This window comes from Choristoneura fumiferana, chromosome 8 (assembly GCF_025370935.1).
Source record: "Choristoneura fumiferana chromosome 8, NRCan_CFum_1, whole genome shotgun sequence".
Taxonomy (NCBI): Eukaryota; Metazoa; Arthropoda; class Insecta; order Lepidoptera; family Tortricidae; genus Choristoneura; species Choristoneura fumiferana.
Window position 1 is genome coordinate 5,414,271 of NC_133479.1, and position 18,200 is coordinate 5,432,470.

Consider the following 18,200-nt stretch of genomic DNA (forward strand, 5'->3'; position numbering starts at 1 on the left):
CATTTTTTCGTTTGTGTTTGCTGATAGAGTTGATAGAGAATAACAAACTTTTATTTGATTTGCTACGATTATTTGTTTGATAGTTTCAGTCTTCACTTTGAATTTAATTAACTTTTAATCTAACAAAAAACAATAAAATACTTGATCTTATACTTCAATCATATCATTAATTCAAGTGTGTATCGGAAACTCCTCAGCGCTGCAGCTCACTTGCAATACGGGAAAGTCTTCAATTCAGCAATAAGGGGCAGCCTGCACTTCAACCCGGCAAGAATCACTAAACTTAAGAACAGCTGGCACTGCTATTCACGGGAATTTCTTAATAAGTAAAAAGAAAACAAAACTTTTCATTAAGAAATAAAAACTTTTATTATTATCAGTTCAAATATCGTATTTACAATTTTTTAAACGAGTAAAAGCACATTGTTTATTATATTAAAAATAAAAAGAGTCATATGCGGCATCAGCAGGACAAAATTTCGTGATACTTAAAATAATTAGGATGAAATTATAAGAATTATTACATAGTAGATAAATCATTAGAATAAAATAAATCTCAAGGCCTGCGCGACAACAATGGCAACTCGTAGGATTGTAGACTAACAATAACTATCGATTTATTATCTATATACACATTTCGTCCCATCGCAGCAGCCGACATAAACATCAGTTCTTCATTATACAAATGCAAATTATTTTTATACAATAGAATTTCCACTATCCTCCATAAATGCTTCGTGATACCGCCTAACATATACTATGTTACACGCACAGGGTGCGACCGGTGCCTCACTCAACGGGTGAAATATTTACTTTGCCTTTCCTTATACTTTAACTTAGATAAAATTCAACAAATCATATACACTGAACATATTGCGTTTCACAGAATATACAATTTACGTACTATTTTGGTGTTCGGAAACGATTCAGGAGGCGCGAGGGGCAGGGGCAGGGGCGGGCAGCTTTGTGACGCTCGACATCTAATCATTTAACACCAATTACTCAGAATGTATTTACAAAATATTATTACACTAATGGCCAATCTATTTAATGCTCGCTCACACGAGGTGTATCGTATCGGCCGTTTGGACGTCACTTAAAGCACTAAGCGTAACCTACTGGCTAATTGAGGGACTGTTATACATTAGAGTGAGCACCAAATGTTTACATCTCACTCTAGCATTCCTTGGTGATATTGGCCAACGTAAAGAGCCATCATACGTGGCGACAACTAGCAGAGCAACTGTAGTATGTTGTGCCCACTCGCCCCCACCTGGCGCTGAAATCGTCGTAAGTATCTAAAGCTCAGTACAAGTATTTTACGCTACGCTAATTTGATCTACGCTCAATATTGCTTTCCGGACACACTGACAACTCGTATTCTCTACTTCTCCTACTAAACAACTTGATTTTACAGTGGCAGTGGCATTGACATTTATTCTTTAAGAAATTTATGTCGTACAAGGCAAGGTATTTTAAGTTATCTAATAAATCGTATTCAGCGTTTGTATATAAAGTTAACGCTAGGCAACTTAGCACGTTACGATGACTCCTACTGTTAAATTACAAAACCCGAGTAAAGTCTTTATTGCTATTTGAGTCAATAAGGGCATTTTCATGTTTGCCGCGGCGGGTCGCGCCGTGAGGGCTGCGGGACTAGATTTGCATATTTTGCCGCGTGAGGGACAGCCGCCCCCCGCGGCAACGATAAAACGGAACCTCAGATGCGATCCCCAAATCGTCTTGCTATAGAAAATATCGGATATTTTATAAGCATCTAATAAACTGTTGGCACAAATTTGGTGTTACTGATTCCGCGGTCTAAACTCTACTATTTCAATCACAGACTAAGTTTTCACTAAATTATACAAACCGATGTGGGGATGCATTCAGTGACTTATAAAAGTAGGTTTGTACTATAGTCGGGCTGCCAATGTGCCGGGCGTACGCTACTGACATCGCATTCCTAACCTTACAGTGAGGGACCACTAAAATTCGACTAAACTGGTTAAATTCACTAGTCTTTAAGCTAGACGGAAACTACATTCGACTACACCCCTATCTCACTTTAACAAAACAAAGGAATAAATTTAGTATAGTTATTTTTTTACAAATCATCAAATCCCTATCACAATTTACAGTAGGACGGTCCCACACATCATAAATTTGAGATCTGTTCGCGATATTATACAAGTTTTGGTAATAGATAGCTATCTCAGTTCAATTCTCTTTGTGTCACCGGAGCTCGAATCCGTCGCCGCGCAACAGAGGATGGAGCAAGCGAGCCGGCGCCTATATACCTTACTAGTTGAGCACCGTGGAAGGAATGAGTGTGCACGAGACTTATGACGAACAGGATCTCGCGAGAGCCCTGCGATCTTGACCACCGATACCCGAGTCAGATCTTCGCTGAAGAGAGCTAAATAAGAATCACTAGAGGCTTCCCAGCTTTTGCTTTATGTGAGCGCCAAAATATAGCATGTTAACGCCCTAGGAACTCCCGACTAGCGACAACTAGCGACTCCCGCGTCATGAACTGTACAGCTTTAAAAGAGTGCATCAAGAGTTAAATCACATCATCGATATTATCCATTTGTAAATATAAATAAACATCTTCAAAATTTTTCTCAAATTATGAGCATATATCCAGCATAAAAATCTTTTAAAATAACACGTCATACTCTTCTCAATTATAGATATACCTACCTAAAGGTATATGGCACACTGCTCTGTTTATATATTTATACATTAAATTCATACACTCGATACCTATCAGTTTACCTTGTAACCATAGAATAATTGAATTATATGGATGGATATTACGTTAGAAGCTTAACAAGCGCTAATATAATATTCGACAAATCAATCGACGTATCGACAGATGATACTTTAGCGCGACGGGTTGTCGAATCGAAACGGATATCGGTCGGCATTCGATGCCTGCCCGAGCCTGTAGCCTAGGCGAAAGAACTATCACGAACGTTGGTCCACCGATACGAGTCAACCATATTCGACTGTTCATTAACCTATAGGAATTGAAACGTACCTACTAACTAACGTCCTGGCGGATTGAACTAGACTCGGGGCTTATTTGACGGCCGCGTGCCGGGACTCAGTGTGCACGCTCACGCCCTCCACCGAGAATATCGACACCTCTGCAACAAACAACACAAACAATTACATTCACCTTGGTAACAAACAAACAATAAAAATCTATCTCCAACACAAACACAAACAATCAAATGAAGCAATTGAAACAAACGCGGTTCGATAAGAGATTCGTTGTATTGTACTAATATTATAAATGGGAAAGTTTACGAGTGTGTGAGTGTTTATTCTGACGGCTGGATTTGTATATAATACATAAGCTACTATACTTTTATCCAGATATTCCCACGGGATCGAGTTTTACACATAGTAGAAGATCCGAACTTGAAAAGATCTTCACCGGTCTGATAATAGAATGAAATGTATTTTTATAATAAATTTAGTATTTTAGAAAATAAAATCCTGGACAGGCATTTTTTTTATATTTTTTTTAATGATTTTTAATTAAATGCAGACAACCCTATATCAACGTGTTCACAATAAAACAGCGCTTATGTTGATATACAATTTGTTCTATTATCTAATCAAATTAAAGTAACTGGCATCGACATAATAACTGGTTAAGTTTATACCTGGCAACCCAGTAGTTCGTCCAGGTAAACAATAGCAAACCCAACGTCTACATATTCTATATGAATTATACTTTTAAGTTAATGTAAAATTATCTTTTAATTAAAAATCTTTTTTTTTAATGATTAAAAATAGCCTGTCCAGGATTTTTTTAGCAAATCCATTTCTAATATATTTTCTAAAATACTAAATTTATTATAAAATACAATTAATTCTATTATCAGACCGGTGAAGATCTTTTCAAGTTCGGATCTTAGACTAACACATTTAATTCCAAAATCTCAACTGCTAAGTCAAGAGACGTGTAGTGTAATTTGGCACCAGTGATCTTACGATGTAATCCTCCTACGATTACTTGTATTATAACTTATTCTGTGCTACGATCGGCCAGCGTAACTTCAATTAGCTGACAAGAGTGTCCAATCGAATTGGATTTTAAATGATTTGTCCAATTAACTAATGCCCTTGCAATGGATAATCTGTTAAAGTGGTAGGCTGTGGATGTCAGTTTCTCATTGACGGAATCAACTGTTACAATTGGGAGGCACGAAAAAAAAATAACCTATAATTTTTATTTATTTTTGGGAGGAATAGGATATTTTAAGATACCATTTTCATCGGTTTTGAATTTGGATGAGTATTTAATTTTTTATATTTTTTTTACGAAATACGCTGGATGACGTCACAGTGAGACAGCCACGTTCCATTGCCTAGAAAAATTCAGGTCGTACCAAGGTCGTACATAACATAATCTGGGGCATTACAATGTGACAATAATACAAGCACGGCTTAGGGTCCTAAATGAACCATAACAAATAGTTTTATTTATTTCTCTTAGTTTAGCTTCGATTGTTCCTATGTTTGTTTAATGGTGTGATAGGAAATAGATATTTTTTATTAAAATCTGATATTTAAATTCTTTTATATTTACTTGTAACGTAGTAATTTAATAATTTAATATGTAAAAATACATTGGAAATACTCGTATGCATTTCTGACTTTACGATAAATGACAACTATTTAAAGCCGGGTGCGCATCATGTGATTAAAGTTCTATCTTTGTCACTCTTTGCTATCATAAGCAGGACAGGAACATTTCAAATTGTCAATTTGCTTAGAGTGTAGACCTGCTTTAGAACTGCCTTCGTGACGGGACACTGCAGGGGTCAAATGAAGGTCATTACTTAAATTTTGTTTATTTAATTCAGTTTATCATATTTTGGAATCTGATTTCTGAAAACGCTTCACAAAGGCTATTTCTTCAAACGGTTTTTGATTTATTATACGTTGTCAAAAAGAAACAACACAATTTTTAACAACAAACACAACAACAGCAACACAACACAATAACAACAGTAATAATTATTGTATTATGTGCTTACATTCTGATAATTACTGTTCTGTGAATTTAGATAATTATAATTATAAGTCGAAATGAGTTTCAAGGATACTGGATCGAATTAGGACTGATCCTTTTAAATGGTTTTAGTTTAGTCGTTACGTACTTTAAGGCAATTTGCCAAATTATTGAAAAAAAATAATGGATACTATTGCCTTTTAGAACTGAGTTAGAATGAGGGGGGACGGGGTTGGCCTCCCGAAATTGAAGAGGTTTTTTTTAGCTCAACATTTTCAACTTTATCGCTATATATCACGTGACCAGATTTGACGCTGGAAACGAGCGTCGAGCGACTGCATGTGGCCGCGCCTTTATGGGTGTTTTTACGGGGGTGACTCTTTCCCGACCCGGATAATACCGACATGGAAATACCGTCCCTGTTTTTCGTGTACACGCTCATAGAAACTCATGTCAGTTTCTATGGGCGTGTGTCGATATTTCCATGTCGGTATTATTCGGGCCGGGAAAGAGCGTCACCCATTACGGGTCGCGCACTCACCGTCGGGCAGATCGTGGAGCCGCGGCGGCAGCGACGCGAAGTACGTGTGGTGTATCGCGCGGGGGGCGGAGAGCCGGCGGCGCGGGTCGGGCTGCAGCAGCGCGGCGGCGAGGCGCTCCGCGTCGCGGCCCGCGTCCCGGAGCCGCGGGAATGCGGCGCCCAGCGCGCGCGCCGGGCACGAGCCCCAGCGGGACACGTGCGCGCGCAGCCCTGGGAGCCGCGAGACGCCCACCCAACTCTCCTCCGTAGGCGTGCCGACCACCTAATCACAGAAACAAGCCTCATTTTGAATATGACAGTTTCTATGCACATAGCTAGGAATAAACATCAGGAAGCGTAACTCGGAACAAATTTCACACAAAAAGTGGCCATACTTTTGTATCTGTTGAAAGCAAATAAAGAAACTGAACTGAACTGAACCAAAAAGAATCATTTTCAACATTCAGAAACAAATCAGGGATTGGTTTGCGCGCGTCAATGCAATGTCAGATGACGCGTAGAACACGGTTTTTAAGCCCCGCCTACTAGGACACGCAAGCAGCCAACCAAAGCAACTGGAGGTTATGCTGGAGCTGAAGGTATGAGGAGGCCTATGTCCGACAGTGGACGTCCTACAACTACCACTGATGTGATGATGAAGTGCGGTCGAGATCAAAGATATCTTTACGCTTTACTACCTTGTCACTGTATGCCTGCTGACAATTTATACAAACCACGAAATGACAGCGAACAGATAAATGTAACTGATAAGTGTGAATATTTTTGATGTCGATTGTACATAAGCTACTAAGTAAATCTCGTTTGAAGCGCGTCAACTGCGCGTCGTCCGTGCCTAAAAAATACGCTGTAGGCCCTTAAACAATAATAGCAAGACGGAACTCAAATAATCAACTCATATTTTGCACATTTTGCTCTTGACAATCTTTGCTGCTATCTGATATATTACCTTGAATATTTTGTCGAGCTGGTCATGCGTGTCCCGCACTCCAGGAAAGCTGGGCAGCCCGCACAGCATCTCTACGAAGATGCAACCCACGCCCCACATGTCCAGCGACGTCGAGTACTCTGTGCTACCTAGCAGCACGTCTGTCACAAACAAACACAAGGTTAAGTTTAATCTACCTCCTACTTATAAAAAAAAGACCTGACTCACTGAATCAACACCCAGCCAACTTTGGGACAAAGCTGATTTTTTCACAGGTGTTATTGACAAAAACAAGGAAAAAGAAAGGATATTTTGAAATTCAATCATTGCGGGTGAAAAGTGGGTTGAAATTTTGTATGGAAGTCCTTCTTTTTTGGAGCTTCTTTGTTTTTAAGTAAATAGAGATAAAGAAACGCGTAATTTTAACGTTTTTAACCACCCCTGAAGGGGTGAAACGGGTTTATACTCGTATGAATTATGATTAAGTTGATTTTTGAATTCTACATTTTGCACAATAGAGCTCACCAACAAGCCAATATTTCACGTAGTCTTGCATTCATTCAGTGCAACGCCACGCCACGCGAATGAACAAAGCATTCACAAATGACGTCGCTAGACAGACGGTCTTCCACAATGTCATCATCCACGTACCCGCTTCGTTTAAACATATTAACATAAGTGTAAGCTAGAGTAATCTTGATGACAGCGCGCATGCGGAATCTATAGAGGTAGTAGATTTTTTTTGACATTCATAAGTGCTTGTTATAGCGTAAATCGAATAAAGATATTTTGACTTTAACTTTATATTATAAATGCTATGTGGCGCAAAAATGACCATAGAATTTTGCGTATAGGTCATGTCGAATATTGGAAACTTTTATCCCAACAACAAAAACAGATTCCAGATGTTGTTAGTGACAATTAATTAAGCAGTATACACAGTTGATTCGTTACCTGGCGGCCTATACCAGAGTGTGACGACTTCGTGGGAGTAGGTGTGGCTCGGAACAGACTTGGCTCGCGCCAGACCAAAATCGGCCAGTTTCAATTCGCCTTGTAAACTTATTAGAAGGTTTTGTGGCTTCACGTCTCTGCCGGGAAAGGAATTTGTTCAATAATCAACATGAAAACAAGTAAATAGAAAGAAAGATTTATCAATGTTAAAGCCAGTTTACATCTGCAAGAAAAATAGTGCAAGTTGCATTAAATTGCGGCGCTCGATTGACCACTTCAATTTCGTTCGCTTTATGGAATCGCAATGTAACCTAAATGCACGATATTTCTTGCTAGTCTAAACTGGACTTAACATAAAGAATGCAGACAAAAATTCTATGAAGTTCTTTATGTTTAATAAAATTATGACAAGAAACCGGTGGCATTTCAGAAGCGCTGGTATTACAACACTGCAGCGAGGTTCAATGTTTCAGAAATTCATTTGAATAAACTCAAGGGGATTGTGTTATAGTGAAAGTAAGCTATTTTCTTCAAAGTGTCATTGAAATCGGACTAACCTGTGTAAAACTCTTCTCCTATGGCAGTAGGAAAGGCCGCGTAGCAACTGGAACATGAACAGTCTTACGTTGTGGTGGTTGAGCCCGCCCGGATGCCTCTCCATGTATTGCGACAGGTCCGTGTCCTGTCGAAGGATATGCTTTCAGTAACAATATCAAACACTGAGCCTGTATAAGTCTGCTAACTAAACATTTGTAGAAGATACCTTCGTGTCTAAGTAATTCGATACAAGAACGTCACATTTCATCTTTCTGGCAGAAATTATTTACGGCGGTCAGTCTAGTTGCTGTTAAGCTTTCCACGCAATTTGTACAGAGCTAGATTGACACTTCTGCGGCTAAGTAATCCGACACAAGATGGCATGTTTGGTCGTTCTGGCAGAAATCATTGAGCCGGTTAGTCTGTTTCTTCCTCCTGCTCGTCAATGGCGTAGTTCCTATAGTTGCTCTCAAAATACTTTCAAAGTTAACGACAAAATATGCTCTTTAACGTGGACTAAGCCAATTATAAGCGTCATCAAATAAACCACCTACTGGCAATCTAGCAGCCTCACAAAAGACGCTTAACCAACGTTTCTCTGGTGCATTAAATTGCATACGAATAAACATGCTCCATGTACTTTAGACAGCCTCTCGTTATTGCAAGCCCCTGGCCCTATACTACGAAGTGCAAAATTCGAACTTCGTATCTTGCCGTCCTGCTGACGCTTATATTATTTCATAAGAGAGTGAGGGGGACAGTACGATATGAACTTCGATTTTTCGAATTTCGTAGTAGCCCCCCCAGTACACGAGCATACAATTAAAACTCCGCGTTTCGGTAAAGTTGCGGCTGAATTAGGAAACGGAAGTTACGCGTAACGAAGAAATAAATGCTGTCAGACAAAGGGATTGTGAATGGGATTTTGTTCGTAATGCTTGTTTTTTTTTTAAGGATAATTTTGTCGAGGGCAGTTTATGTACGTTTATGTTTTTATTTCGACTTAGAAGTGTATTAGCTCGTATACGAAGGTGGACAATTAAGCATCTCGGTAGTGTGAACGAGCCGACTTTGGTCTTACCTAACGACGTTTAGTTTATTTTACCAATGGTTCCACTAATCCATTAGGTATACAAGTTGTTTAAAAATGGTTGCCTAACTGAGAATCATCCCTGTAAAGGTTTTTCATCAAGATTTTTGATTCAAACAAAATGTATTCACAAGGTAAATTATGGGAATTCTCATAGTAATTTAGTAAAATCACGAAATTTCGACTTAGCTGTTGGATCTATTTATTTACGAGTACGAAGCTGCGGGTAAAGGCATTATACGCCCTGTTATTTTTGAATTCCGTTAACTTTAAGAGAATACTTAACAGGTCATATGAAGTTAATTTCTCAAAGCCACTAGCGGCCTAACTCTTACTGTTTAAAAGACAAATCAAGGATTAAGTTAATTAATTAGCCCTTTTCTTAGCATTGTATCATATATGATATGATACATAACTAAACTTTAGGTCATCTTTTTGTATTTTTTTAAGCTATTTTTGTTAGCTCTACAAGAATCCCACGAGGCTTGAATTCAATACACTTGTTTCAACTTGCCAAGGGTAAATTGGTCATAATGTTGATTACCAGGTACTTTCTATCAATGAGCTGAGCCGTCTGCCAAAAGTCAACGGAAATCAAGAAAAGCACAGTGTATAAATAAACGAAAGAACTGTCTCATACCACAAACTCGAACACAAAGGTGAGCGTCTCCCTGGTGTGCACGATGTCGTGCAAGGTGACGATATTGGCGTGTTTGAGCTCCTTCAGCAGCGACGCCTCGCGGATGGCCGTGAACGGCGCGCCCTCCTCCTCTTGGAGCCGGATCTCTTTCAGCGCTACCACTTGCTGCGTCAAACTGGGACAAACAGATACGTTGACAATTAAAACAGGAACTTGCTAAGTTTATTTTGATTCATGCAAAATGAATAAAGTATATTATTGTTAAAATTATACGACAAGTATTTAACTTGCCCTGTTTGTTGGGTCAAATCTTGCAAGTCCATTTTGACCCACTTCCAGTGGTCGGATTGGCTTGAAATTTGATGTACATTTAAGGTGGATGACAATGCAACTATAGTCAACAAGAAGTACAGTTAGCAAAACGAGCTTATTTTGAAATGATTTTGCGGAAAAATAAATATGTAGCACATTTCTCAAAGGCAATATAAACTCTAAAAATCTCGCATAAAAAAGTTGTGTTAGCATATGGGTTTGACCTATGGCCTCTCATTATGGGTTCAAAGCCGAGCTTGCGCCTCTGAGATTTGTGCAGATTATGTGCAAGCTGACATTTATAATTTTATTACAAGTTTTTCAGCAAAGGAAAACATCAAATGTAAACATGCACTACAGCCACCTGCGAAACAATTCTGCGGTGTGAAGTTTTCTATCTGTATTGGACCCGAGCAGGAACTACAGACCAATATCTCTCATTCGAAGACGACGCTTGTGCCCAGCAGTGGGGCGGATATAGGCCAGAGATGAATATTACATTCCACGGAATAAACGTCTTAAGTAGGGCATTGGAGCCAAGTTATCCCGCTTGTTAAGTTATCCTCCTGAAGATCACCATATAAATATTTTGAAAAAAAAAAGACAAAGCAATTAGAATCTAATTGTTTCGAGAATAAAGTCAAACTGCTGTCAAACTGCCATGGTGTAAAACAATACAAAAAATCCTAATTCCCTTGAACTTATTGTGTACATTCTATTGCACATTGGGCCGCGAGGTTATGACCCTATTTTATGTGCAAGTGTGATGAAAAAATATATAAGTACAGCTATCTCCTTTTTAATTTCTATCTATACTACAGTGAGACGATAAATAGATAAACATGATTTTCTCAAAAATGTCCGTAAAAGTTGTCAGAAGGTGAAGTGCGTCAGCGAAAAATTAAAAAGTTAAAAAGATTGCAGGCGCGCTAGCTCGACAATAATGAATTAGCGCGCCTGCAACCAGTCACATTTTTTAGTTAAAAATGCCATGGAAATGTTGGCACAAGTCGTATACAGCCAAGTCTAATTATCTGTTGGAACTCCGAACTTTTTCTACTGAAATAGCAGCTTGTGGTGTTTTCAGCAGTTTATTTTTAATCGCATAAGATAAATTTTGGTATAATATTTTGAGAAAAAGTCTATTTCAGAATTATTCACCATTTTTGCTTTATATTAGTCTCGGCTGGAATAGCAATTGCTGGCTTCGTATTAGTTAAACGGACTCGCAAGCTCGTCCGTTAATACTCATACTCAGCCAGCAATTGCCTACTTCCAGGCCACGACAATAATCTACTATTGCTAGTGAACCTCCGAAAAGAGCGTTCAGAAATCCCTTCGGTTTTAGGGAAAGTAAATAGAGACCTATAGCGTCCACGACCACGTGCATAAAATATGCTCCCATATAAATTGATTTCATATCTTATTCTCGTCACTAATTAGGTTAAAGGTCATTATAATTATAGTGTTATTGTTCAATTTTGTTTTTATCGTTATCATAATACTGCGACCAATATTGTGTGTAAATTAAGTAGGAATAAAGCGTTCGTTATAATACTAATAACCGCAAATGAAACGATTCAACTGACAATTATATTGCAAATTACGATTGCAGTATAAGCATGAATTTTAATAAACTTGAAATATAAACCTGACTGTGTGTGTGTGTGTGTTGTTGTTCTATGGCAGGGTTTCTTAAAGTGGGGTCCAAGGACCCCTTAGGGGTCCGTAGCATGTGTGTCAGGGGTCCCACAGTAGGTCAGTCCATAGATGAGAGTATGTATAAAGGGTCAGTCTGTAAACCTATTTACTAGGAAATTTCCAGAATTTTTTTTGACAGGGGTCTGTGGCATTGTTTAAATTGTGAAAGTGGTCCGTGACTGCAAAAAGTTTAAGAAACCCTGTTCTATGGTATGGAAAATAAATTCAAACTGCTACTTTCAGCCCACTTTATACGACTATTTTCTAGTGGAGTATCTTTTACATGCCTCCATCCACACGCGATTAACTAATCACCCCGTCCCAACTATTCTCAAAGTGATTTAGGCAGAGCATTCTTGTCGGCTGCCGCAGCGAACAAAGTTCCCCGAACAAAGGACCCGAAGTTCGAAAAGCCATGAATACGACAAAACACAATTTGGTTAGTTGAGAGCTCATTAACGTCGCAGGGCGTGGGGAGTAGCAACTAGGTTGGCCCACCGTGCCTAGTTGATTGGGATGTCTCTATTTAATGAAAGAAAGAAAAACAATTATTGAACTAAAACAATATCTTTGCTCACCCACGACCTTATGATAGCTACGTTTATGCAAGATATGTGTGGTCATGCAGTTCATCCACCTTTACTTTACTGTAACTAATCCATAATATTTCAGTAGACAATTGTGTTAGTCTGACTAAACATCCCTGTAAAGAATATGGGAATTTTTGGTTCAAAGTATAGGTAGTCGCGCTTTCGACACGCACGGTACACTTCGAACATCAATCAATAAATGGGAACATTTGTCTACCAAAATAAAGATTAAGCATAGAAGGCATCATAGATATATGTAACATAAAAAAGAGTAGAGACTTGTCAGAGTAAAAAATGTGAGAGATTTTTTATATGATTTTCTTTTGGTATTGTTCCTGATTCGTCGTATTGCTGTTTCGTCGGATTCCTGTTTCGTCGCATTCCTGATTCATCGTATTCTTGTTTCGTCGGAATTATCTATATATAATTAAATCTATCATGCAGTAAACCAGTATTTATCAGAAAGGAAGATTCGTTATAAATATTAAATACAAAAGTAGAATTACCGTGGTAATTGCATACCTATTGAAAATCCGACGAATCAGGAATCCGACGAAACAGGATTAGGACGAATCAGGAACAATTCTTCTTTTGCCCGTCCCAATTTATTGTGAAAAATAGTTGGCCAGCCTAACCGGGACTCATACAATATTTACTGCGCATACACTACCTGGCTTGCCCTCAACTCTGACCTTACAAGGTATAGCGGAGACAACATGCTTCTCATTTATTCATCAATGCTAACACTTGTGCAAATGTGCAACCGCTTACTTAAACTGATCACTAAACCATTATGTTAAGTAGCGGTGCGGTAGTACGAAGTTCCATTTTGATTATGTATGAATATTCACGTTTCCTTGAGAAATCAAGGTTCTGAACTTCGGTATTGTGTATCACTGGCTGTATTCAAAACAAAACTTAAACCCTAAAAATAAACACAAAATTGGGAACGAATAACAAAATTATAAAGTTACTTGAATTATTATTGGCTCAGCCACAAGATCGTGGCCTGAAGGCTAATAATTGTGTAACGTTTCTTACACTCGCGCAAATGACAGTTTTTGTATGAGAAACCTGTTATTTGATTTTGATTGTGATCGCGAGTGTCAGAAACGATACGCAACTGACCCTCTGTGGCTGTAGGTACAGTCCAACGCGCTGACGCCCGCGATCGCATTCAGCGTCTCTTTCTGCCCTCATCTTATATCGTGTGACAGAGAAGTGGTGAAAACGATTGTGATTCCAAGTGTAGACAATAAGGTCTCTAAGGCTGTATTGTCCAACGCGCTGACACCATTTGGCAGAATGAAATGATAAAAGATATTGTGATTATGTCCTTGCCTCTCTGTTCGAGTTGGACAACTCGAAAATCCGGATAAGTAAACCATGTCGTCTACATAGACTGTTAATTTTTTAAAGTCTTTTTTATAGATAAATAACTAGGTACTGAAAATTGTATCTTTATTCACTTTACTTTGGCAGCAGACAACACCATACATATTTATGCAGTAGTTACCCGCAGGACGCGTCTCACTTTAAATACATCACTGACGTCAAAGAGGCATTACAAAGTTGGAACACAATAGGTCCATATCATATGATAATGGTGATGCGTAAGGACATAGCATCGATACGACCACTATTGTGTGACCAATAGGATATTTTAATAGTACGGATTTAGCTCGCGAGAACATGCAGACGGTTTTATTTGGATTAATTTGTGGCACGTGAAATCTAGCGGCAGAACTAACTGGTAGATGCACCAGTGTTAAATGATAAATGTAGTGGGGCAATAGCTTAGCGTGGATGATGTATGTTTGTTTTGTTCTGAATGTGGTTGGATTGCCGGCGTGTAAGACGTTTACCTATCCCAGTTATTTTAAGCATTTTGATTGGGAATAAGCTTGTTATTGCTGACATGACGGGCACGAACACTTTAACACGGAAATGTAGAAATTAAAGCAGATTATTACTTGGGTTCCAAGCGACGGGCACCGGAGCAGAGGTAGGCCTAAAAGAAGGTGGCGGGACGATTTGGAGCGATTCTAGCCGGACTGGCAACATTTTGCCGAAGCCAGAGACGAGTGGAAGGAGAAAGGGGAGGCCTTTGCCCAGCAGTGAGACACTATATAGGCTATTTAAAAAAAATACTTGTTGAAACTTTCAGCATTAATTAAAAGACGTAGTGACATGTCGCCTTTGAATATGTAAGGAGGCGACGATACCGATCAACAGAGAATGTCATAATGTTACCAAAACAATACTTGCATATTTATAAAGTTCGATAAGCAGCTTCATAACATAAGGAATACCGCAAACAGAAGTGGTACACAGTACATTCAACAATTGCGTTCTGTCAAATGGTGTAGGAGTATAGAAAGAGGTAAATGCGACCGCGAGCGTCAGCGGGTTGGACAATATAGCCTCAGTCAGGTCTCATGGACATAATCTTGTGACTGGCTTAAGTAATAAATGAGAATGATTCAACTTGATAATTTTGATATTAGTTCCTAAATTTGTGTTTATTTTTAGCGTCTCAGTTTTGTTTGTTTGTCGAGGATAACCTCTGAAATTACGGAGTTTTAAACTCTTTCACAGACAGAAAGCTACAAGCCTAATCGACTGGTAGTGTTTCTTTTTAATCCAAGTGCATAGTTAGAGCGAGACGCAGACGAAATTGCAGGCGACATTTAATTATTTATGTTAATATTTAGGATGACAATTTAGAACCAGTGGGTACCAGGTTTTAAAGTAGATTTTCCATACGTGAGGATTCCTTTTACCTACTTGCCCCGTTGCAATGCTAAGTGGCTCAAAGATTTACTTTGACAATTTGCGAGCGGATTTTACTTAAGTTTCCATTTTGTCTGGGTACGCGCCCCGTTTACTCGCTTGTCGCTCATTGCGTCTCTATCCAACACGGTGAGCCAGAAAGAGATAACTGAGACATCAGTGCGAGTGTTAGTCATTTTGGTTGCGTGCAGATCGCGCCCCGTCGTCGCAACGCGACGAGTTTTATATTACCTACTACTAGATTCTTGATTTATTTTCCGTGTATCTTTAACACCATTTTTACCTGAGTGTTATTTTTAACCCCCAACATAAAAAGAGGGGTTGTTATAATAAGTTTGACGCCAATGTCTGTCTGTGGCATCATAGCTCTCAAACGGAGGGACTGATTTCGATGCTGATTTTTACAGTTCATTTGCGTTGGTGGAGGTGATGGTGGATGTGGTGGTTGGTGGTTGCGAACTTTGAACTTTGAAATGCCAATTTCGGGGGTTTTTCAACATTTCTAAGTTGTTTGGGTTATTATAAAAAGTAAGCAGGCTATCTTTATGAAATTCATAGTCACATCATCGTGACGTCTGTGCTAATTTATGGCTCAGAATTTTTGAAAAGTACGGGTATCTCTCGACGCGACATAACTATTTTTAATTTGCTTCTCAGTGCTTTCCTTTATTGAAAAGCTCATGGTTACAGATGTTATTTTGCACATAAATTCCAAAAATCACATGAGGTGCGAATCCGGGCTCGAACCCACGACATCCCGCTTGAGAGGCCATAGTTAAAACCATTAGTTCATCATCATCAGCCGGAAGACGGTCACTGCTGAACAAATGCCTCCCCCTTGGGTGGGACGTCTCAAAGAACGACGAGTTGTCGCTTGCATCCATCGATTGCCCATTAATTAAATACTTTATACACTTACTTAATCTAAATGATTAGATTATGTTACCACGTTTACTTACTTGCTATACCCTTTATAAACAGTGGCGTAGGACCCCTCTCCGAGCTGCTCCAGCTTTATGTATGCTTCGGATTTCCCGAACGGAGAGTCACCCTGTCGGCAAAAACAAAAATGTCCATTTATCACTGGAGTCGGTGTAATCCGATAATTTACGGCGCGACCGGCGGTGACGTCAAACCTAGTGTTGTTGAACTCTTTCAAGCAGTGAATTGTTGATTAAACGTAGAGCGCTTTCACATATTATTATAGGCGTTTTTGTCGCGCGACTGAAGCGCGGCACAGCGAATCCCTTCACATTACAACGGCTGTAGTGCGGCTAAGTCGCGACGCCGTCGCTAGCGACAGCCGCGCTTCACAGTATCTGCCACCGCTGGCTCGGAGCGCTGCAGTCGCGCTTCTGTCGCGCGACCGTCGCGCGGCTGTCGCGCTGCAGCTGCGCTACTTAAGGGGATCCCATGCCCCAATGACCTTCGATCTGAATTCCTTAGTTTTCTAATGATTTTTGTAGCTTACTATATTGACAACAACGGTTTTAAGCAATATGTTATTCCATATTTACTTAAAAGTTCATTGTTTTCGAGATATTTGGCATCAAAGTTGAACAATTTTAGGCCAAAAAACTGGTTTTCTGGCCATAACTTTTGTTTTAATTAGTTTCAAATGAAAACCCTCGACCACTTTTTACAGACCCAAATATGTAGATTTCGTATATGTTAGATCTTTCACGTCAATAGAGATACGAAATAAGTGTTTTTTTTTTTTTTCAGACAATGTTTAAAAAAATCATACAAAATTAAGTATTCATTTTTTTCAAAATCCGGTAGACAAAAATGGAGATAAAAGATTGGAGAACCGATAGCCGTTTGACTTATAATTCTATCTGTAGTGCAAAAGTAGGAGATACGATTCAAAACTTGTCAAAAATCGATGAAAACCTCGGGTAGCCCCTTAAATATGTATGGATACGAGTCGCGCTACTGCAGCGCGACTTAGAAGCCCTAAAGTCGCGCGACAAAAACGCCTATATGTGAAAGCGCTCGTAATTACACGTAGATTTATTTATGCGCTGCTTTGCGGAGGTCCGTACAATTACGGTGGTAGTTTTCCTTGCTTATGGGGTTTTAAATCGATGCCAAAAATACCGGGACATTACGGCTTTAGTACTGGTAATTTACCATATTTTCATTCGAAATTTACCATGAGCTTTACGGTGAAGGAAAACATCGTAAGGAAACCTGGACCTGCGAATAAATTCAAGGGTGTGTGTGAACATTTAAATCCACACTGGACCCGCACTGGGCACAGGGCGTTGGAACTACGGCCTAAGCCTTCTCGTTCTGAGAGTGTCCTGCGGTTGGATTGGAGGTGGAACCAATATTTTTGGTCTAATTTCAAACACTAATATCGAAAATATCGATACTAAAGCAGTACACATATCGGTATTTGTCTTGGCACCGATTTCAAGCCTTGCTTACTGCTCCACGACCACCGTTACCAAGGGAAAAAGTTTGTATTTCACTGACGATATGTACATAATAATGCATACGATGGAAACTATCAAGCGGCCGTAATAGTTTTTTTTTTTTCAGCAGTATCGCTGTGATAAACAAACATACTCTTGGTTAAGACAAGACTCGTGCAGTTCCACCCCGATTTATGCAGAAAGATTCAATTTGGCCAGCTAGAAACAAAGGAAACATCTGTAGTCTAATAAAAGCATCAGCTTAAATAATTACTTACTAAACACAGTTGCACACGGACTACAATTCAACTGCAACGCAACTGCCTATCAATTTTTCATTGCAGTACCGTTGCAATTAGTAAAGCTGCACGCAAACTGCACGCTAGTGCTGCGATTGAATTTTACGGGCAATCGGTAGGTTCGGTTGGAATTGAGCCCGTATGTAACGGCCCTACAAGCAAAGAAACATCATATTTTTAAAAAGTTAACGTGTAATACAAAATTTACATAAATGTATGAAGAAAGGAGTTTCCATTGTGTTAATTTAATCCTTGGCAAAACAAAGGATTACACGAAACTACCGTGAGATTCACTCATATTAAATATAACTCACGTCTTAAATCGGTCGAGCTAAACTCGATTTAAGACGTGAGTTATCCGGG

General features: G+C 39.2%; 1 protein-coding gene across 4 annotated transcripts in view; it reads right to left on the reverse strand.

Moving 5' to 3' along the window:
• Positions 1 to 344: 344 nt before the first annotated feature.
• Positions 345 to 18,200, reverse strand: part of Eip63E (cyclin dependent kinase Eip63E) — a 74,598-nt gene continuing 56,742 nt past the window's right edge. For 3 of the 4 annotated variants that reach the window (XM_074090805.1, XM_074090808.1, XM_074090807.1), the window contains exons 5-11: positions 16,078 to 16,169; positions 9,723 to 9,897; positions 8,013 to 8,137; positions 7,456 to 7,592; positions 6,523 to 6,662; positions 5,577 to 5,838; positions 345 to 3,155 (exon numbers count right to left, since the gene is read on the reverse strand). In XM_074090805.1, coding sequence (XP_073946906.1) covers positions 3,088 to 3,155; positions 5,577 to 5,838; positions 6,523 to 6,662; positions 7,456 to 7,592; positions 8,013 to 8,137; positions 9,723 to 9,897; positions 16,078 to 16,169 — 999 coding nt within the window. In that variant the 3' untranslated portion in view covers positions 345 to 3,087. The remainder of the gene's footprint in view (positions 3,156 to 5,576; positions 5,839 to 6,522; positions 6,663 to 7,455; positions 7,593 to 8,012; positions 8,138 to 9,722; positions 9,898 to 16,077; positions 16,170 to 18,200) is intronic. The other variant, XM_074090806.1, reaches the window with a different exon arrangement.